We start from the raw sequence: 23,365 nt of genomic DNA, 5'->3' as shown, positions 1-23,365 counted from the left end.
TGTATCATTTCTTTTGTTTTTCTTCTTTTTCTCCTTCATTTCCTCTTTTTAAAATTTTATTTATTTATTTATTTGTAAGCAGAGAGAGAAAGAATGAGGATGGTATTCCAGGACCTCTAGCCGCTGTAAACAAACTCCAGACACATGTGCTACTTTATTCATCTGGCCTTTACATGAGTGCTGGGGAATCAAACCTGGACCGGCAGGTTTTGAAAGCAAGTTCATTTAACCATTAACCCATCTCCCCAGTCCCCAGCCCTACTTCTTTTCTTTTCTCCTCATTCTTTCTTTTCATTTTTTGCTTGTTTGTTTTAAATCGAACACTTTATTTCCACATAACAAGCACAAAAGTCTCCCAAACACTTTTAACAACACAATTAACGCAATTATGAAGTCAGTTATTTGCTACTCAAAGCCCCAAAAGGTCACTCAGCTTAACGTTCCAAACATTTCCAGACATGGTTTTTCAAAGCTACCTTTGGTTTTGGACAAACCAGTATGGAAGTCAATATACATTGAATGCATTGAACAACATTAGCTTACACCTGGCAAGTTGGAGCATGATTTGAAGTCATACACTGAAATACAGACCCAGGTTCTGCCCTGAGCCTGCAGTGAGGAGGCGAGGGCCGGGGAAGAACAGGCCAGTCCGGGCTGTGCCATTTCCCACTGTGTGACAGAGGTATGACAGGCTGACACTAGTAGGCTGTCAAGTCACTAAGCTTCATGCTCCAAATGGCCTCCTGCTGAGGCTTGAGACGGCACAAATGGTGGCTTTTGATTTTGGTTTTGTTGTTTCAAGGTCGGGCCTTGCTCCAGCCCAGGCTGACCTGGAATTCACTCTGTCCTCACAGGCTGGCCTCAAATTCATAGCAATTCTCCTACCTCTGCCTCCTGAATGTTGGGAATAGAGGCGTGTACCACCATGCCTGGCTTAAATAATACATTTTTTAAAATTTTGTTTATTTTTATTTATTTATTTGAGAGCGACAGGCGGAGAGAGAAAGGCAGAGAGAGAGAGACAGAATGGGCGCTCCAGGGCCTCCAGTCACTGCAGACGAACTCCAGATGCGTACGCCCCCTTGTGCATCTGGCTAACGTGGGTCCTGGGGAATGGAACCTCGAACCAGGGTCCTTAGGCTTCACAGGCAAGCGCTTAACCACTAAGCCATCTCTCCAGCCCACATTTTTTTAAAAAATCAGTTTTTCGGCATGATATCTGACTACTTTCAATAGCTTAGTAAATTTAGCCCAAAGTAAACCGTGTGATGATTTCACTTGGAATTAACTGTATTTATAGGGCTGTGGGTATTGCTGAGTGGTGCATTTGCCTAGCTTGTACAAGGCTGTGAGCTCCATCCTCAGTCTCATGAATTAATTAACTATTAAGTTCATTCATTTATAGCTAAAGGACTTAACCAAAGAACTCATTTTTTAAAAATTTTTATTTATTTATTAGAGAGTGACAGACACAGAGAGAAAGACAGATAGAGGGAGAGAGAATGGGCGTGCCAGGGCTTCCAGCCTCTGCAAACGAACTCCAGACGCGTGCGCCCCCTTGTGCATCTGGCTAACGTGGGACCTGGGGAACCAAGCCTCGAACCGGGGTCCTTAGGCTTCACAGGCAAGCGCTTAACCGCTAAGCCATCTCTCCAGCAGCCCCAAAGAACTCATTTTTTTACATCCTTACTTTTCTGATTATTTAACTTTTTTTTTTTTTTTTTTCTCCTCGAGGTAGGGTCTCACTCTAGCTCAGGCTGACCTGGAATTCACTATGTAGTCTCAGGATGTCCTCAAACTCATGGTGATCCTCTTACCTCTGCCTCCTGAGTGCTGGGATTACAGCCTGATTATTTAAATTTTTAAAAAATTATTTATTTATTCATTTGAGAGAGATAGAGAAATCAAATGGAAATGGACATGCCAGGACGTTCAGCCATTGCAAATGAATTCCAGACACATGAGCATCTTGTGCATCTGGCTTATGTGGTCCTGGGAAATTGAACCTGAGTTCTTTGGCTTTGCAGGCAAGCACCTTAACCACTAAGCCATCTCTCCAGCTCATGATTATTTAAATATAAAAAAAATTTTTGGAGGTAGGGTCTTGTTCTAGCCCAGGCTGACTTGGAATTCACTATGTAGTCTCAGCGTGGCCTTGAACTCATAGCAGTTCTTCTGCCTCTGCTTCCCGAGTGCTGAGATTAAAAGTGTGTATCACACTTGGCTTTTTAAAAAACTTTATTATTTATTTATGATATATATATCATATATGTATGTATATATCATATATATCGTAAATATTGTTATATGTGTGTGTGTGTGTGTGCATATATATATATATGAGAGAGACCTCCAGCCACTGCAAATGAACTCCAGAAGCATGCACCACTTTGTGCATCTGGCTTACGTGGGTCCTTACATTTTGCAGACAAGTGCCTTAACTGCTAAGCCATTTCTCCAGCCCTGTTCTGATTATTTAAATAAAGCAAGTGTTTTCTCCATTTACTCTGTGGCACAGTTCTGACAGTGAGGTAACCATGTTTTGTGAATGTTTGGACATCACTGGATAAAAGCCACAGCATACATTTTACTATTACAGTATAATCTCAACTTCACCTGAATTTTTTCCTGCAATGGATAACTATGATGGTTTATTTATTTAGTTTTGAACAATCAGTCACCTTCTACCACAAGCCATTTCCCATTGTAAGATTTAACTCTTTTCTTTTTAAAATATTTTATTTATTTATTTGCAAACAGAGAGAAAGAGATAGAAAGACAGAGAAAATGGGCACATGAGAGCCTGCAGCCACGGCTAACAAGCTCTGGATGCATGGGCCACTTTGTGCATATGGGTCTATGTGGGTACTGAGGAATTGAACCCAGGTTGTTGGGTTTTGTAGACAAACTCAACTGCTGATCCCTCTCTCCTGCCTCTAGACTTAATTTTTAATGGTCTTTGTCTTCACTTTCAGGAATTACATACTTGTTTTCACTGTTTCATTGTTTGAATTATGTATTAAAATAATAAATTATACATATAGCATATATATATTTAAAAACCACAGCATAACAGATAGCAATAACAGGAATGGCAGATGCTGGGAACTTCACTGCCTTCCTTCAGCCCTCAGCTAATATATTCTGCCTTTTCCCTGTATGGTCAGACATTGTGATTCAGGGTCTAAGCCAGCTTTAAAGCCAGACACAGCTGGGTTCAAATCCTGGCTCCATGTCCTTTCACATGTATGACTGTAGGCAGACCATTTTCTCCTCAGATTCTGTCATGGGAAACTCCATATGCCTGGAAAGCACCTTGCATACAATAGGTGCCTGCTGCATGCGCAGGCTTGGTCACCAGACTCCTGTCAGTTGTTTCTCTTTTCTCCCAGGGGTTCTGTTCATCGGAGTCAGACTGACTTTGCTTTTGTGACCGGTCACTTGGTTGGTAAATTCTTTTCCTCTTTCAATCGTGGAACCTTGGACCCCTATGAAGGTCAGAAGATTATGGTACAGGGCATGTTGGCCTTCCTGCAGAAGCACCTTGGTAAGGAGACTGTTGGGGGCTTGTAGAGCATGTGTGGGGTCCCCTGTGCTTCCCTGTAGCAGTGGTGTGTCCTGGCATGACTGGGACCTGGGAGATTTCTGGCAAATGGAAAACCTGACTGAAGGAGAGTTAATATAGAAATATAGAGAAAAAAAAATTATCTGAAAGCTTGGCAATCTTTTTTTTTTTTAATTTTTATTAACATTTTCCATGATTATAAAATATATCCCATGGTAATTCCCTCCCCCCCCCCACACACTTTCCCATTTGAAATTCCATTCTCCATCATATTACCTCCCCATTACAATCATTGTAATTACATATATACAATATCAACCTATTAAGTATCCTCCTCCCTTCCTTTCTCCACCCTTTATGTCTCCTTTTCAACTTACTGGCCTCTGCTACTAAGTATTTTCATTCTCACGCAGAAGCCCAGTCATCTGTAGCTAGGATCCACATATGAGAGAGAACATGTGGCGCTTGGCTTTCTGGGCCTGGGTTACTTCACTTAGTATAATACTTTCCAGGTCCATCCATTTTTCTGCAAATTTCATAACTTCATTTTTCTTTACCGCTGAGTAGAACTCCATTGTATAAATGTGCCACATCTTCATTATCCACTCATCTGTTGAGGGACATCTAGGCTGGTTCCATTTCCCAGCTATTATAAATTGAGCAGCGATAAACATGGTTGAGCATGTACTTCTAAGGAAATGAGATGAGTCCTTTGGATATATGCCTAGGAGTGCTATAGCTGGGTCATATGGTAGATCAATCTCTAGCTGTTTTAGGAACCTCCACACTGTTTTCCACAATGGCTGGACCAGATTGCATTCCCACCAGCAGTGCAGAAGGGTTCCTTTTTTTCCACATCTCCGCCAACATTTATGATCATTTGTTTTCATGATGGTGGCCAATCTGACAGGAGTGAGATGGAATCTCAATGTAGTTTTAATCTGCATTTCCCTGATGACTAGTGACACAGAACATTTTTTTAGATGCTTATATGCCATTCGTATTTCTTCCTTTGAGAACTCTCTATTTAGCTCCATAGCCCATTTTTTGATTGGCTTGTTTGATTCCTTATTATTTAACTTTTTGAGTTCTTTGTATATCCTAGATATTAATCCTCTATCAGATATATAGCTGGCAAAGATTTTTTCCCATTCTGTAGGTTGCCTCTTTGCTTTTTTCACTGTGTCCTTTGCGGTGCAAAATCTTTGTAATTTCATTAGGTCCCAGTGGTTAATCTGTGGTTTTATTGCCTGAGCAATTGGGGTTGTATTCAGAAAGTCTTTGCCAAGACCAATATGTTGAAGGGTTTCCCCTACTTTTTCCTCTAGCAGTTTCAAAGTTTCCAGTCTGATGTTAAGGTCTTTAATCCATTTGGACTTAATTCTTGTGCATGGCAAGAGAGAAGAATCTATTTTCATCCTTCTGCAGATATATATCCAGTTTTCAAAACACCATTTGCTGAAGAGGCTGTCTCTTCTCCAATGAGTATTTTTGGCATTTTTATCGAATATCAGGTGGCTATAGCTACTTGGGCTTACATCTGGGTCCTCTATTCTGTTCCACTGATCTACATGTCTGTTTTTGTGCCAGTACCATGCTGTTTTTGTTACTATGGCTCTGTAGTATAGGTTAAAATCAAGTATGGTGATACCACCAGCCTCTTTTTTGTTGCTCAGTATTATTTTAGATATTCGAGGTTTTTTTGTGATTCCAAATGAATTTTTGGATTGTTTTTTCTATTTCCATGAAGAAAGCCTTTGGAATTTTGATAGGGATTGCATTACATGTGTAGATTGCTTTAGGTAAGATTGCCATTTTCATGATATTGATTCTTCCAATCCAGGAACAAGGGATGTTTCTCCACTTTCTAGTGTCTTCTGCAATTTCTCGCTTGAGTGTTTTAAAGTTCTCATTGTATAGATTCTTTACTTCCTTGGTTAGGTTTATTCCAAGGTATTTTATTTTTTTTGATGCAATTGTGAATGGGAGTGATTCTCTGATTTCATCCTCTGTGTGTTTGTTGGTAGCATATATGAAGGCTACTGATTTCTGTGTATTTATTTTGTATCCTGCTACATTGCTGTAGGTTTTGATCAGCTCTAACAGCTTGCTAGTAGAGTCTTTAGGGTCCTTTATGTATAGAATCATGTCATCTGCAAATAATGATAACTTGATTTCTTCCTTTCCAATTTGTATCCCTTTTATGTGTGTCTCTTGCCTTATTGCTATGGCTAAGACTTCCAAAACTATATTAAATAAAAGTGGGGACAGTGGACACCCTTGTCTTGTTCCTGATTTTAGTGGAAAAGCTTCCAGTTTTTCCCCATTTAGTAATATGTTGGCTGTAGGCTTGTCATAAATAGCCTTTATTATATTGAGATATGTTCCTTCTATTCCCAGTCTCTGTAGGACTTTTATCATGAAGGGATGTTGGATTTTGTCAAATGCTTTCTCTGCATCTAATGAGATGATCATGTGATTTTTGTCCTTCAACCCGTTTATGTAATGTATTACATTTATAGATTTGCGTATGTTGAACCATCCCTACATCTCTGGGATAAAGCCTACTTGGTCAGGGTGAATGATCTTTTTGATATACTCTTGTATTCTGTTTGCCAATATTTTGTTGAGAATTTTTGCATCTATGTTCATGAGGGAGATTGGTCTGTAATTTTCTTTTTTTGTTCTATCTTTGCCTGGTTTTGGTATCAGGGTGATGCTGGCCTCATAGAAGGAGTTTGGTAGAATTCCTTCTTTTTCTATTTCCTGGAAAAGCTTAAGAAGCAATGGTGTTAGCTCTTCCTTAAAAGTCTGGTAAAATTCAGCAGTGAATCCATCCGGGCCTGGGCTTTTATTAGTTGGGAGATTATTGATAACTGTTTGGATCTCCATGTTTGTTATAGGTCTATTTAAGTGATTAATCTCATTTTGATTTAATTTAGGTAGGTCATATAGATCAAGGAAATCATCCATTTCTTTCAGATTTTCATACTTTGTGGAGTATATGCTTTTATAGTATGTCCCTATGATTTTTTGAATTTCTCTGGAATCTGTTGTGATGTTACCTTGTTCATCTCTGATTTTATTAGTTTGTGTCTCTTCTCTCTTTCTTTTGGTCAGATTTGCTAAGGGTTTATCAATCTTGTTTATCCTTTCAAAGAACCAACTCTTTGTTTCATTAATTCTTTGGATTGTTCTTTTTGTTTCTATTTCATTAATTTCTGCCCTAATCTTTATTATTTCGTCCCATCTACTGATTTTTGGTTTGCCTTGTTCTTCTTTTTCCAAGGCTTTAAGGTGAAGCATTAGGTCGTTTACTTGCGACCTTTCTAATTTCTTAATATAGGCACTTAAGGCTATAAATTTACCTCTTAGAACTGCCTTCATTGTGTCCCAGAGATTTTGGTATGTTATGTTCTCATTATCATTTGACTCTATAAATTTTTTGATTTCCTTTTTGATTTCTTCATTGACCCACTCATCATTTAGTAGTGTATTGTTTAGTTTCCATGATTTTGTGTATGCTCTATAGCCTTTCTTGCTACTGATTTGTAGTTTTAATTCCATTGTGGTCAGATAGAATGCAAGGAATTATTTTAATTTTCCTGAATTTGTTAAGATTTGCTTTGTGTCCTAATATATGGTCTATTTTAGAGAATGTTCCATGTGCTGCTGAAAGAATGTATATTCTGCAGCCTTTGGATGAAATGTCCTGTATATATCTGTTAGGTCCATTCCTTCTATGACCTCATTTAGTCCAGATGCTTCTCTGTTTATTCTTTCCCTGGATGACCTGTCAATTGATGAGAGTGGGGTGTTAAAGTCACCCACCACCACTGTGTTTGGTGTTATCTGTGACCTTAGTTCTAATAGTGTTTGTTTGACGAATTTGGGAGTTCCCATGTTAGGTGCATATATGTTTAGGATTGTAATGTCCTCCTGTTGGAGTGTGCCCTTAATCAATATAAAGTGACCTTCCTTATCTTTCTTGACTAACGTCGGACTAAAGTCTACCCTGTCTGATATTAGGATAGCAACCCCTGCTTGTTTTCTAGGCCCATTTGCTTGAAACACCGTCTTCCAACCTTTCACCCTAAGATAATGTCTATCCTTTGTAGAAAGGTGAGTTTCTTGGAGACAACAAATTGTAGGATCCTGTTTTTTAACCCAGTCTGCAAATCTATGTCTTTTCGTTGGGGCATTGAGACCGTTGTTATTAAGAGATATTATTGAAAGGTGTGTATTTATGTTTGCCATTTGTGTGTGTGTGTGTGTTTCTGGTTCTACCTGTGCTCTCTTCTGTTAACTGGTATTTGAGTATAGCTTGTTTTTTCTAGGTTCCTTATATGTGTGCTTTTCCTTTTGTTCAGCATGGAGGATTCTATCAAGTATTTTCTGTAGAGCTGGTTTTGTCTTCAAATACTCCTTTAACCTGCTTTTGTCATGGAATGTCTTTATTTCTCCATCTATTTGAATGGATAACTTTGCAGGATAAAGTAACCTTGGTTGACAGTTGTTATCTTTCAGAACTTGGAATATATCACTCCAAGCCCTTCTGGCTTTAAAAGTTTGTGTTTAATAATGTGCTGTAATCCTGATGGGCTTGCTTTTGTAGGTAACTTGATTTTTCTCTCTAACTGCTTTCAATATTTTTTCTTTGGTGTGTGTGTTTGGAAGTTTGATTATAATATGGCGAGGAGAGGTTCTTTCTGGGTTTTGTCTGGCTGGGGTTCTAAAGGCTTCCTGTATCTGTATTGGCACCTCTTTCCCAATTTGGGGGAAATTTTCCTCTATGATTTTGTTGAAGATGCCTACTATGCCTCTGGAGTGGAGTTCTTCTCCTTCTACTATGCCCTGAATTCTTATATTGGATCTTTTCGTAGTGTCCCGAATATCTTGAAATTCCCACTCATACTTTTCTATAAGTTTGTCTTTCTCTTTGTTGGACTGCATTAGGTCTGCCACCTGGTCTTCTAGCTTAGATATTCTGTCCTCTCCCTCATCCATCCTACTGGTGAGATTTTCTACAGAGTTTTTTATTTCATTAACTGTGTTCTTCATTGCTAGTAATTCTGACTGGTTTTCTTTATTATTTCTATTTCCCTATTTATGTCTTGTATTGCCTTCTTTATTTCATTAAATTGGTGTCCTGCCTCTTCTTTGATTCCTTTGATTTCCTCTTTGATTTCTTCTTTGATTGTTTTCATGTGTTCTTTGACCTCTTTGAACATATTTATAATTATTCTTTTGAACTCTTTCTCAGGCATTTCCTCTAACTCTTTCTCACTGGAGGACATTTCTGATGCATTAATACTTTTAGGTGGATTTATATCGTCTTGCTTTTTAGTGTTTCTTGTGTTATAATGTATATATTTTTGCATCTTGGATTAAGTTAATGCTTGGATTTTCTAGCTAGCTGTGTATTCTTAGCTGTATCAATTGATTTGATGTAATATATTTTCAGGGTAGGACCTTAAGGTGTTAGGTGTGGCTCTTAAGACTCTCAGAGTATCTACAAAGATGTTCTTAGGGGTTGAGTTTCCCTGCTATAGGAGTATTCAAGCAGGCTGAGTGGAATAAAATACAGGTAGATTCTAAAATTTAACTAAACACTGTACACATTCAATCAAAAACAGCCCCGAGTATGTATGCAAGAGTAGTTATTATAATGACCAGATTCTCTATCAACAAAGAGGTTTAGATTTCTGGTCTGTTGAGGGATCCAAGTCAGCTTGTGACCAAGTGAGACCCTTCCCTGGTGCAATCCCAGTTACCTTGGGTGATTTTGGTCTCAGTCAAGTTGCTGCCTGGGTCGTCGGGCTGCTGTTCTGATTTCTGGAGCTGGGCACTTGCTTTTCCTACGGGGCAAACTGAGCCGCTGCTGCCGCCTCTGCTGCTGCTGTAGCTGCCACTGCTGGAGCCACCACTGCTGCTGAAGCTGCTGCTGCTGTGTCCACTGCCACTGCTCCCCCTGAAGCTGCTGCTGCGGGATCTGCCACTGCTGCCGCTCCTGGGTCTGCTGCTGCTGGGGCCGCTGGTACCGGTGCTGGAGCCGCTGATGTTGCTGCCGAACTCTGCTCCTGCTTGGGTCCTGTTGTCAGCCCAAGTTGGCGCGGCCGGGTCCCGGGCCGCTGCTGTGTTCGCTGGAGCTGGGCTCAGGTGGTGGGGGAGGGGAGGGAGCCGCGGCTGCTCTGGTTGTCTCGCTGTTCCACGTGTTCTTCTACCTCGCGGTCTTCTCCTCCACTGCTCGCTGCCGCTCTCCCCTCACGTTTCCCGAGTTGCGGAGAGCGCGGTGTGAGGGGAAAATCCCGCACCTGGCTTTTCCTGCGGCTCGAGCCGAGCCTGGCGGCTTTCTGGTGCGCCGTTGGCCGAGCTGCCGGAGCCGCTTTTCCCGCCTGTGCAGGCTCTGGATGCTCTGGAACTCTTCTACTTCTCTGCTGCCGCTTCAATTTCCTATACACCTCACTTTTTTAGTAAAAGTGTGTATTTTGCTGAGTTTTTTTGGTCTTTTTCCCCCCCTAGGCTGCTTTGGCATGGTACCTACGCCGCCATCTTAACCGGAAGTCAGCTTGGCAATCTTAAGCTTGGTCTAGTCATCTGTTGCAGTCAGGTTCACAATGCTGGCAGAAGTCACCCCACCAAGAGCAGCTTGTGGGAAAAAGAGGTTTATTTTGGCTTACAGGCTCGAGGGGAAGCTCCACCAATGGCAGGGGAAAACGATGGCATGAGCAGAGGGTGGACATCACCCCTGGCCCACATAAGGTGGACAATAGTAACAGGACAGTGTGCCAACCACTGGCATGGGGAAACTGGCTATAAGACCCATAAGCCCACCCCCAACAATACACTGCCTCCAGGAGGTGTTAATTCCCAAATCTCCATCAGCTGAGAATCTAGCATTCAGAACACCTAAGTTTATGGGGGACACCTGAATCAAACCTCCACATTCTGCCCCTGGCCCCCATAAACTGATATCCATACATGATGTAAAATACAATGCATTCAGTCCAACTTTAAAAGTCCCATAGTTTTTATCAGTCCCAATGATGTTCAAGCATCCTCATAGCCCAAGGTCTTTTAACTGAGCCGTAATACCAAAAATGTCCCCCAAAAACTCATAATGGCACAGAATAAACATTCACATTGCAAAAGATGGCATTGGGCATAGTAAAGGAATATTCAACCAATATAAGATTTCAACAGGTCAAACATCAAACTGTAGCTCCAAGTCCAACAACTTTAGTCAATGGCAAATCTCCAAGTCTGATAATTCTAACCAGCAATAAGACTCTGACATTCCAATTCTGCCCCTCTAGCTAGGCTACTCACAGTCCTGGAAAACTTCAATGGGGCAGTCAGCTTTCCTTGGCAGCCACCTTGTAGTCCCAGTATCTCCACTGGGTCTCCACTGCAATCCATGGTTCATCCTCATGGCCCCATGGGGTCTCCATGCAGGCATCCAGCAAACCTGCTTCATACTGCCCATGGCCATTTCCAAACCACAAGACCATGTTGCAAACTCAATGACCCTCTCTTTCCTGCATTTCTTATACTCCACAATACCAGGTAGGGTGTCAATTTGTTAATCCAGGGGGGAATAAAGCAGACTTTGAAGAACAGGGCACTTCTTGAGCACTCAGTTCCCTCCACAAGACTCTACATTTTTCCTTTTGCCCCAGTGCAGGTCAGCTGGCCCAGTTTCAAAGGTTGTAATCTCTCAATTGCAGCTGAACGGGCAGCAATTCACCCAAAGATTTTTCTTTCTGTGCCATATCCCTCTGCTCACCACAGTTCATTTCTACACAAAGCAACCCTGCACAACTTCTCAGGACACAGGCATAACAGTAAGCTTTTCACACAAACAGATAACCCAGTCCAAGCAAAGCTCTTTCTCACCCTCATAAGCCAAATCTCACAGTCCATAGTTCTTACTGCATTCAGGTCTTTCAACTCTGACCAGAATACCATCAAGCTATACTTGGACTGCAAGGCGTCTCTTAGGCCAAGGTTTCAAATCCTTCCACATTCCTCTTGAAAATTAGCTCCAAAAGGCCAAAGCCACACAGTCAGGTGTCCAGCAGCAATCCCACTCCTCACTACCACTTTACTGTTGCAGTCAGGTTTACATTGCTTGTAGAACTCACCCAACCAAGATCAACTTCTTGGAAAAAGAGGTTTATTTTGGCTTACAGGCTCGAGGGGAAGCTCCACGATGGCAGGGGAAAACAATGGCACAAGCAGAGGGTGGTTATCACCCCCTGGCCAACATAAGGTAGACAATAACAACAGGAGAGTGTGCCAAACACTGGCATGGGGAAACTGGCTATAACACCCATGAGCCCGCCCCCAACAATACACTGCCTCCAGCAGGTGTTAATTCTCAAATCTCCATCAGCTGGCAACCTAGCATTCTGAACACCTAAGTTTATGGGGGACACCTGAATCAAACCACCATGTCATCTAACCTCAGTGAACCTTGGTATCCTCACCATGAATGGTATACTCTTGTTTTTCTTTTCTACTGCCTCAGTCCTAAGCCGTCCTGTCCCTCCTTCAGCTGCATTGCAAGGAGCTTAGGGTGAGGACTGGGCAAACTTTATGGACATGCCATAGAGAAACCAAGCATGGAAGGTTGTGACAAATGCCATAAGTTACTGCCAACTAAACAGCAGAGGCTTTCAGGATCCCTGGTCCACCTGGCCGAGCTTCCACCCAGAGGCGATGTCTTCTCATGTCATTCAAGCTGTCTTCCCCACTGAGCATTGGGATGATTTTAAGGATTGATATTCTTGCCAGATCTGGTGCCTCCTTTAATCTCAGTGTTTGGGAGGCTGAGGTGGGAAGATTGCTGTGAGGCCAACCTGGGTTAGAGACCCTGCCTTAAAAAAACAAACAAACAGGAAACAAGTTGAGACTCTTTGTTTATTCAAGTTAGGGTCTCATTCTGTAGCCCAGACTGGGGTAGAATCCACAGTGACACTCCTACCTCAGCCACCCCAGTGCTGGGATTAAAGATGTGAGTGACCACACACAGCACTTTTTTTTAAATTTTTTTTTTTTATTTATTTATTTGAGAGCGACAGACAAAGAGGCAGAGAAAGAGAGAGTGGGGGGGAGAATGGGCGTGCCAGGGACTCCAGCCACTGCAAACGAAGTCCAGATGCATGCGCCCCCTTGTGTATCTGGCTAACGTGGGTCCTGGGGAATCGAGCCTTGAACCGGGGTCCTGAGGCTTCACAGGCAAGTGCTTAACCGCTAAGCCATCTCTCCAGCCCTCACAGCATTTTTTTTAAGACGGGGTCTTATGTACCTTAGGCTGGCCTGGAACTCGCTATGTAATTTAGGATAACCTTAAGCTTCTGTGCCTCCTGCCTCTACCTCCCAAGTGATGGGATGCTTTCCATGCCTGGTTTATGCCAAGCTGGACATCGAACTCAGGGCTTTGCACATGCCAGGTAAGCATTCTGCCAACATCCTAGACCCAAAAGTTAATATTCTAGTTAAGTTTCTTTGGTTTTAAAACCTAGAAGTTGCTGCAAAGATGGCTTAGCAGTTAAGGCACTTTTCTGAGAAGTCTAAGAACCCATGTTCAATTCTCCAGATCCCACATAAGCCAAATGCACAAAGGTGAGGCAAGCACAAGATTGCACATGCCCACTAGGTGGCTCAAGCATCTGTTGTTCAATTTCAGTGGCTAAGGCCCTGGTGTGCCAATTCTCTCACTCTCCAAAATTTAAAAAAAAAAAATTTTAAATTAAAAAATCCCTAGAAGTTCAGTAGTTTATCTTAAGAAGAAAAGGGACTTTTATCTGTGAGGGTGTACCTGGACCCTTCCTTACCTGTCAGGGTGTACCTGGACCCTTCTTGATCTGTGAAGGTGTACCCGGACCCTTCTTGACCTGTGAAGGTATACCTGGACCCTTCCTGACCTATGAGGGTGTACCCGGACCCTTCCTTACCTGTGAGAGTGTACCCAGACCCTTCTTGACCTGTGAGACTGTACCTGAACCTTTCCTTACCTGTGAAGGTGTACCTGGACCCTTCTTGGCCTGTGAGGGTATACCTGGACCCTTCCTGACCTGTGAAGGTGTACCCAGACCCTTCCTTATATGTGAGAGTGTACCCAGACCCTTCTTGACCTGTGAGAGTGTACCTGAACCTTTCTTTACCTGTGAGGGTGTACCTGGACCCTTTCTTACCTGTGAGGGTGTACCCAGACCCTTCCTGACCTTTGACGGTATACCTGGACCCTTCTTCCCCGTCAGGGTGTACCTGGACCCAGTTGGCAGTTGATACAGGAGCCATGGCCATCTGCAGAATTGACTTCTTTTCCCATCTATCTCCTGGGCTCAGTCTCTCTCTTCCTCTTGTGACATCTGTTTTTCTGTGTCCCAGTCAGCCTCTCTCCCTCTGTGGTATTTTTCTTGCCTCTTGATAGCATTTATTCAGTTTGTGCTTCTTCAGAATGTCACTTGCCTTGAACCTCCTGACACTTCTCTCTACCTTGTGGGTTATGCCCTTCCCATCTAACTTTTTCTGCTCACCAATAGATTTCTGTGATTATTACTCTTCCTTAGACCAGATTCCCAAGAGAGAGACTTGATTGTATCAGCTTGCCGAAGCACATTGGTGACCACTGGCCAAGCTAGGCCTGGAGCTTCCCTGATCCACACCCCTTTGAAACACATAGCATGGTGGGAGGGTGCCATTGCCTTTGTGAGCCTGACCCTTTGCAAGTGCTAGGTTCAGGCCACTTCCTTCAGGAGGGGACCAGGCTGGTCTGGATTGCTAAGATTTGACCTAACTCTAACCTACTGATGCCTTTTCACACTCCCACACAACCACCACACATGAATATAGTTGCCCTGGCTATCACCTCAAGAGTTGACTAGAGAAGCCTCCAGTGACACATGCTGCCCTTGAGATATGCAGCCAGCTCTGATGTCCTCTTGTCATTAAGCTAAGTGTCCATGAGGCCTGAAGCTGCTCCCTGTTCGGTTCTTTGGGCAACCATGCATTGTCCCTTCCTTTGCATGCAGGCCGACTTGGAATTTACTTGTAGTCTTAGGGTGGCCTTGAACTCACGGCAATCATACCTCTGCCTCCCAAGCTGGGATAAAAAGTGTACATTACCATGCCCAGTGGCCTTAAATAATTGTATATTTATTTGAGAGAGGGGGAGAGAGACAGGTAGAGAAAAAGAAAGAGAGAGAAAGAATGGGTACACCAGGGCCTCCTAGCGACTGCAAACAAACTTCAGATGCATGCATCATCTTGTGCATCTGGCTTTATGTGGGTACTGGGGAATTGAACCTGAGTCATTTGGTTTTGCCGGCAAGGGCCTTAACCGCTAAGCCATTTCTCCAGCACCCCCTTTTTTCTTTAAAGCAGAGTCTCATTTTAGCCAAGGCTGACCTGGAACTCACTCTGTAGCCCGTGCTAGCCTCAAATGCATGGCCAGTCTCCTACCTCAGTTTCTAAAGTGCCAACACACTCATCCTGGGTAATTTATTGAGACCCAAAATGTATAGCCTAGGCTAGCCCCAAACTCCTGAATCTCCTGACTCTATCTCTTCTGCAGATTTTTTTAAAAGAGAGAACTAAAGACACAGAGAAAATTGGCATTCCAGGGCCTCAGCTACTGATATTGAACTCCAGAAGCTTGTGCCACCTAGTGTGCGTGTGCAAGCTTGCACTTGCCTCACCTCTGTGCATCTGGCTAATGTGGGATCTGGAGAGAGATTGAACATGTGTCCTGAGGCTTTGCAGGCAAGTGCCTTAACTGCTAAGCCAAATCTCCAGTCCCTCTTCAGCAGTTTCTTATGGGTTTGTGCCACTACAACCAGCTGTAATTTATTTAAAACCTCCATACATATACGCAATGTATCCTGATCACAATCCCTTCCCACCACCCTTTGCCCCCTCTCATTCATTCCTCCTTCACCCAGCCCCCACTGCTTTCCTACTAGTCCCCCCTCTATTCTCTATTTTGATGTCCTTTTTTTGCCCTTGTTCATCATCCATAACAACATATTAATGGGGGCAATATTATGTGCCTCTTGTACCATTCTAGTGACAGCCCCTGTGAGGTCATGAGTACAACCACCACCTCGTGTCTGGAAGACTGTTCCAAAGCACTCTTCCCATCCTTTGGCTCTTTCATTCTTTGTGCCTCTTCTTCCTCAATGGTCCCCTTCTAGAGAATGATTGAAATGTCTCATTTTGTGCTCAGCACTCATCTGTCACTTTTCCTCAGTGCTTTGACAACTTTTTTTCCCGCATGATCTCTTAGTATTGGTGAAGAGATGATACCATATTTTTCCAGGAAAGGCATTTACGAAATTTCCAAATTGCACCACACTGACTCTGTGACTTACACACGCTGTGATGTCACGCACAAGCCCAGCTGCTCAGCGCACAGCTGCTGTTCCCTTGAGCTGCTTTCTGCCCAGGGTGATTCAAAGGACATTTTCTGTGCTACTTCCTACAAGTCTGTCCCTCCCAGCGTGAAAGCCTTCCTACTTCCCTGCAAGGTGCTCCCTTAAGACACTGTGAGAAATTGGCTTTTTCAAAAATAAGTGGGTGGCTAAGTTCTCAAGGGTGAACTTGGCAGGCGTGGTGGCTCACACCTTTAATCCCAGCACTTAGGAGGCGGAGGAAAGAGGGACACAAGCCAGTTGCACAAGGTGGCGCATGTATCTGGAGTTCATGTGCAGTGGCTGGAGGCCTTTGGTGCACCTTCTCATTCTCTCTCTCTCTCTCAAATAAATTAAAAATAAAAATAAAAATTTTTTAAAAAGATGACAGGCAAGCCCACCGTAGCATGACTATCCCTCCCCTTAATAGCAGAACCTGTTGAGCTGCTCGTGAGAGGCAGTCATGGCGAGAGGAGCTAGGGGCAGACTGTACAAGATGGCCGAGGACCCACAGTGTTTATGTCAGGTAATTGATGTGAGCAGTATTTATTCTGCTCAGCACTGTGGATGCATTAATATACTACATGTCATTCTGACGACAGCTCTTTCCAATGGGTATTTATTTTTTTTTTCTGAGGTAGGGTCTCACTCTAGCTCAGGCTGACCTGGAATTCACTATGGAGTCTCAAGGTGGCCTCGAACTCATGGTGATCCTTCTACCTCTGCTTCCCAAGTGCTGGGATTAAAGGTGCGCTCCACCACACCTGGCTCCCAATGGATATTTTTTATTTATTTCTTTGAAAGAAAGAAAAGTCAGGCATGGTGGTACATACCTTTAATCCTAGCACTTGGGAGGCAGAGGTAGGAGGACCGCTGAGTTTGAGGCCAGTCTGGAACTATAGAGTGACTTCCAGGGCAACCTGGGCTAAAGTAAAGTAAGACCCTACTTCAAAAGAAAAAAAAAGGATTCTCTCTCTTTCTACCTGCCTCTTTCTCTGTCTCTCTCTCTCTCAAATAAATCAATAAAAATAAAATATTTTTTAAAAGAGAGAGAAAATGAGTGTGCCAGGTGCTCTTGTTGCTACAAATGAACTCCAGATACATGTGCTGCTTTGAGCATCTGACTTCATGTGGGTACTGGGGAATTGAACTCAGGCTTTGAAAGCAAACACCTTTAACTGCTGAGCTTCTTCTCCAGCCCCAGTATTTTGATTTATTAACTCCATTTTACAGATGAAGATATGATGCCTGGAAAATGTCAGTCATTTAGCCAGGTGTGATGAATCACACCCACAGTCTCAGCTACTGGTGAGGTGGAGGCAGAAGGATCACTCCAGCCCAGTAGTTCAAGGCCATATGAGACTCCTATCTCTGAAAATTTCAGTAGTTTGTTCAAGACTCTCTGGTTAGTAAGTGGCAAAGCCAAGCTCGGTTGTCTAATTCCAAAGCCTTCACACTTCATGGCTTGTTGGGCTGTAGTGACACGCGGCAGTACGTACACGATCGTCGTGGGCATGAAGTCTAGGGAGACCCAGAAGCCAGGCCCACAGCAGGCATGAGGACAGCTTTTCAGAATGGGGGCTTCCTGGACAAGGCCTTGCTGCCTTTGATCTTGACAGATGCAGAGAGGTCCCAGGTAGGAAAGGGACAACAAGGGTCTTTTTGACAGAAGTCACTAAGCTTGCCAGGACCTGGTCAATTTGGAGAAAATGTTCTGTGCACCTGGAGCTCAGGACAGTGAGCTGTTGAAAGGCAAAGGTAGGGGCTGAGGGATGGCTCAGTGGGTAAAGGGGCTTGCTGGCAAAACCTGATAGCCTGGGTACAGTACCCACGTAAAGCCAGATGTCAAAGCCAGATGTCACGATTAGACTTGGGCTCAGTCTGGCTACCTGCAGAAGATGGGTAAGGTGCAAGTTGAGCCGGGCGTGGTGGCACACGCCTTTAATCCCAGCACTCAGGAGGCAGAGGTAAGAGGATCACTGTGAGTTTGAGGCCACCCTGAGACATCATAGTGCATTCCAGGTCAACCTGGCCTAGAGAGAGACTACCTCGAAACCGCCCCCCCCCCCCCAAAGTGCAAGTTGAGAGGCAGAGTCCTCAGCTCGGATGGAGGCTCTTTCAGTGACCCAGGTGATAAGGGAGAAAGCAGAGTCCGAAAACTGGCTGTGTGCCTAGACTGACTGGCTTTACAAAGAAAGAAAAGCTTTTTGGTGGCCACATAGTGTGATGTCACATGGGAAACTAAAATGGACCATAGGTGGCTCAGCTGCCCCTCTCACTCCTAAAAAACACCTTTGAGATAGCTGGGCTGGAGTGGTGGTGCACACCTTTAATCCCAGCACTAGGGAGGCAGAGGTAGGAGGATCTCTGAGTTCAAGGCCACCCTGAGACTACAATAGTGACTTCCAGGTCAGCCTGGGCTAGAGTGAGACCCTACCTTGAAAAACAAAACAAAACACCCCCCCTCAAAAAAAAAAAAAAAAAAAACACCTTTGGGAGTGCAGCACACCTCCTTTCCTGCTAATTCAGGATGTTGCCTTTCAGTAAAGTCACCACTTCCTTCCTATTTAACTGCTCCCGGCTCCTGTCTCTGCCTCCTACCTCCTCATACTTTCTCTCATTCTCCTGGAAGTCAGCTTCACACTTTCCCCTTCCTCCTCAAACGTCCAGCACCTCTTCCCTCAGCTTGTCTCTCAGCTAAGTTAACTTCCTCCCACTGTGCTGAAAATGGAAGCCGCAATGCTTCCTCTGCCTCCCTGTGTGGCACTGTCTTCATAGGCTCAGCCCCTCCCTTTCCCAGAGGCCCCTCCTCAGCCACCTGCTTCAGGCCACCCCTGCGCGCACACCCCAGCTTCTGTCTTCTCTCCTGTGTCTGAGAGATGATGGATCCTCCTCTGATCAGATCGTATTTCCCCCACTTCACTGGCTGATGAAGATTCCCTAACCTTGAAAACAAACAAAAACTCCTGGGACTGGGAATGTGGCTCATTGGTAGACTGCTTGCCTAACATGCACAGGGCCCTGCGTTTGATGGGTTTGATACCCAGCTTGAGGAAAGCAAGGGAAAAATGGAGGGAGGGCAGAAGGATAACTCTTTTGCCCTTAGCTTCCTCTCTAGTCATCCATAACCATACTCAGAAGGATATTTATTTTCTCTTTGCCCAATTCTCCTACACATTCTTTCTCTTAAATAAATACATTTTAAAAAAAGGAAATTTCAATAATCTTAAAAAAAAAAATTGATAGGGGCCAGAGAGATGGCTCAGCAGTTAAAGCACTTGGCTTGCAAAGTCTAACAACCCAAATTCAATTCCCCAGGACCCATGTAAAGCCAGATATACAAGATAGCACATTCATCTGGGGTTTGTTTGCAGCGGCTGGAGGCCCTGGCATTCCTGGTCTCTCTGTCTCTCTTCTGTCTTTCCCTGCTTGCAAATAATTAAATAAACAAATAAAAATGATAAAATATACTCCCTTAAATCACGTAAAGGCGATGACTGAACTGGAAATTGTCTTTTGGTCTACACACGCACTTGGACATGCACACACATAATACACACCAAATAAAAGCAAATAAAATTTAAACAGACTATGGTGAAAGTTATACGAAACACTATACAAAAAGCACCGGGCACAGTCCCTTGAACAAGCCCCCCTTCGGCGAGTGCTGCCCTGTGTTGTCCCTGCTGCCATTGAGGAGCCATGGACGCAGTCACTTACACAGGCCCTGGACGCGCAGTCATGGCTGTCATTACTACGGAACCCTCACAGCCTCTGTGCCCAGTCCCGTCACCTTCCCAGGCGCTTCTCCCCGAGGACAACTACTGACCCCATGGGTGCCACTCTTTGACCGGACCTTGCGGTGATTGGCCTAACCTTCCTGTTTCTTCCCTGTTTAGACCTGAAGGAGGACTACGATCAGTGGGACAGCTTCATTGAAGGCATCGGACCCTCGCTCATTCCAGGCGGCCCACACCATCTATCTAGTCTGTAGGCACAACTGGCCATGTGCAGGTCACTTGAGCTGAGTTTCTATGGGGAGGGGCAGGGGCACTCATAACCTGTTAATGGTTATGATGGTCAGCATGACCTGTTTTCGCAGATTGAGAAGATGTAACCACACTGCTGATTGGATAACTTAAGTACTTGGTCTTGAACTTAAAGTTACCTTGGAACGTGGATCATTGACTAATTAGCAAGCTGACTTATTTTATTTTATTTTATTTCATTTTTTGAGGCAAGCCCAACAGGCTGGTTTTTTTTTTTTATGAGAGAGAATTGGCACCTCAGGGCCTCTAGCCACTGCAGTCAGACTCCAGACGCATGTGCCACCTTGTGCATGCATCACCTTGTGCATCTGGCTCACATGGGATGTGGAGAGTTGAACATGGGTCCTAAGGCATTGCAGGTGGGTGCCTTAACCACTAAGCCATCTCTCCAGCCGTGACTTCTTTCTTTTAAAGACCCAAGCTGGCCTCAGACTTGACATATACCTGAGGATGACCTTCAACTTCAGATCCTCTACCTCTGATTCCCAAGTGCTGGCGTTACATGTGCCAGGGCTTCCTGCATGCTGGGCATGCACTGTGCCAACTGAATTACACCCTCAGGCCCTAGCAAGCTGGCTTTTAGTGGTTGAGCCCTGACAGTTGGGGAGCACATAGGGGGCCATGGCTGGATGTGGAGAGGTGGCCTGGTGGGTGTGCTTCTCACCTTGGGCTGGTTGTGCCTCTTTAGTGGAAGTGATGAAGCCAGGGGAAATCCTCAGGGCTGCCAGCCAGCTGGGTGCTCTCTTCCTGGCCCTCCCTCAGCCTTCTCCTACCACACCTGGTTGGCACTTGAGGTAACTCTTTGGAATATAGATTATCGCTGATTTCCCATTTATTTTCAAGTGTTCCCAGTGTATGAAACACAGTGCTGGGCACTTAGTCAGTACTAAGTTGCAAGCCCATAGACAGATAGTGATAGTCTCGTAACACAGGGAGAGGCACGAAAGACACAGTCGTAGTAACCTTGTCATTGCTGGGACAAAGCACCTGACCAGAAGTGGCCTGTGGGAGGAAAGGGTTCATTTTGGCTCAGTTTCAAGGGGAATGTTCATCATGCCAGGGGAAACATGGCAAGAACAGACAGCCAGGTGTCACATCAGCCTGGAGGAAGCGGCAAGAGTGAGCAGGCTAGCACCGTCAAGGGGTGCTGGATTATCAGATCCCAAGGCCACCCTCAGCTCCTCTAGCAAAGCTCCACCGGCTGGGGACTAAGTACGTATAGCTTAACCCCAAGTTCATGGGGCCATGGTGGACATTCTGTGTCCAAACCACCACAGACACAGAGGGCGCCATGGATGCTCTGGGTCGCTTTGGAGTTTTGCCCAAAGTGTGTTTTGTCAGGAAACAACTCGAGTAAGCTGGACCGGGTTTATAGGATAACAGAGTTAAGTAGTCATTTACCCAGGCCACAGAGGACACTTGCTGGTCAGTTTATGCTCTAAGAGGCCACTCCTAGAGAAATTTGGGGTCAGCCTCTTTCCTCAAATACCATGAACCAACGTGCTCTGAATATACATGCTTTAGTTGTTTGGTTTTTTTGGCACTAAGGTCCTCGCACCAAACATAAGATACGGACCCACTTTTTTTTTTGGTTTTTCGAGGTAGGGTCTCACTCTAGCCCAGGCTGATCTGGACTTCACTATGGAGTCTCAGGGTGGCCTCAAATTCATGGCAATCCTCCTACCTCTGTCTCCCGAGTGCTGGATTAAAGGTGTGTGCCACCACACCGGGCTCGGACCCACTTTTTATTGTTTCATTTCTTTCTTTTTTTTTTTTTTTCAGGGTAGGGTCTCACTCTAGCCCAGGCTGATCTGGAATTCACTATGTATTCTCAGGGTGGCCTTGAACTCATGGCGATCCTCCTACATCTGCCTCCCAAGGGCTAGGATTAAAGGTATGTGCCACCCACACCTGCCTTATTATTCCATTTCCAATTTGAATATTGGTACTCACGTTTGTCTAATGACATGTTGCAGTATTGCACTAGAGCACGTTGGGGAGCCATCTGGAAGAAACTCTTCCTTCTGTCTTTCTTTGTTCATTAACCATGTGGCCCTTGTGTAGAATCTTTAAGTCTTTAAATGGAAAGGCAGTCTTCCCAACTGTGTGAGAATACCAATGTGGAATACCATCTCCACCATACAAGACTTCTTACCTCAGTCCAAGGAGGGGACCTCAGAGGAGGCAACTGCAAAAGGGAAATTCAAAGTAACCCAAGGGCAAAGCAAGCTGGAGGAGCTGTGAACTCCAGGGAGTCATGGCATGCACTAGGAAGATCTCATTAGCACCCTGGACTCTGGAGTTACATACCTGGCTTTGAGTTCTGGCTCCAGCACTGGTTAAATTTGAGCAAATTATGTTCCTTCTCATCTCAGTTCCTGTGTATCTAAAATGAGTCTGTGTTATGAATAATCGGGATGATTAACTGAGAGGATTTATACGCTATGAGTGATTAAATGTGTATTTCCAGACATGTGGGCTCTCTGCTTATTTCTATATTAATTGCTTTTTTTGTCAGAGAAAATGACTCATAAGGTTTTCATACTTAAAGATTTATTGATACTTGGGGCTGAGGAGAAGGCTGAACAGGTAAAGTGCTTTCTTTCAGGCAAAGATGAGGACCTGAGTTCAGATCCCCAGCATGCACCTTTAATCACAGCATTGAGAAGGCAGAGATAGGTGGATTGCTGGGGCTTGCTGGCTAGCTAGTCTAACTTAATTATTGAGCTCTAGGTTCAGTAAGAGATCCTGTGTCAAAAAAGTAAGGTAGAAGGCTGGAGAGATGGCTCAGTAGTTAAAGATGCTTGCTTGCAGAACCTGATGTTTGGTCCAGGTTTCATTCCCAGTACCCATGTAAAGCCATATGCACAGAGGAACATGCATCTGGAGGTGGTTTGCAGTAGCAGGAGATCCCAGCACTCCAATTATCTCTCTCAAATAAAAATATATATAAAAAAATAAGGTGTGGGGCTGGAGAGATCACTTAGTGGTTAAGGTGCTTGCCTGCAAAGCCTGAGGACCCATATTCGATCTCCCTCCAGATCCCACATAAGCCAGACACACAAAGATGAGACAAGTACAGGTTGCATATGTCCACTAGGTGGTACAAGCATCTGGAGTTCAGTTTCAGTGGCTGAGGCCCTGGCATGCCAATTCTCTCTCTTTCACTCCTGTTCTCTCTAAAAAATAATAATAGCTGGGCATGGTGACACATGCCTTTAATCCCAGCACTCGGGAGGCAGAGGTAGGTGGATCACCAAGGGTTTTGAGGCCACCCTGAGACTACATAGTGAATTCCAGGTCAGCCTGAGCTAGAGAGAGACCCTACCTCAAAA

General features: G+C 44.3%; 1 protein-coding gene across 1 annotated transcript in view; it reads left to right on the top strand.

The window, feature by feature from the left end:
* The window catches only part of Pafah2 (platelet activating factor acetylhydrolase 2), a 53,980-nt gene extending 33,818 nt beyond the window's left edge, over positions 1–20,162 (top strand). Inside the window, exons 10-11 of the mRNA XM_004657494.2 lie at positions 3,393–3,547; positions 19,881–20,162. Of these exons, the coding sequence (XP_004657551.1) occupies positions 3,393–3,547; positions 19,881–19,975 (250 nt within the window). The 3' untranslated portion in view covers positions 19,976–20,162. The remainder of the gene's footprint in view (positions 1–3,392; positions 3,548–19,880) is intronic.
* The last annotated feature ends 3,203 nt before the right edge of the window (positions 20,163–23,365 follow it).

The sequence above is a fragment of the Jaculus jaculus genome, chromosome 5 (assembly GCF_020740685.1).
Source record: "Jaculus jaculus isolate mJacJac1 chromosome 5, mJacJac1.mat.Y.cur, whole genome shotgun sequence".
Lineage (NCBI taxonomy): Eukaryota > Metazoa > Chordata > Mammalia > Rodentia > Dipodidae > Jaculus > Jaculus jaculus.
Note: the sequence above shows the minus strand (reverse complement) of the source record. Positions and strands in the feature narration are given on the sequence as shown.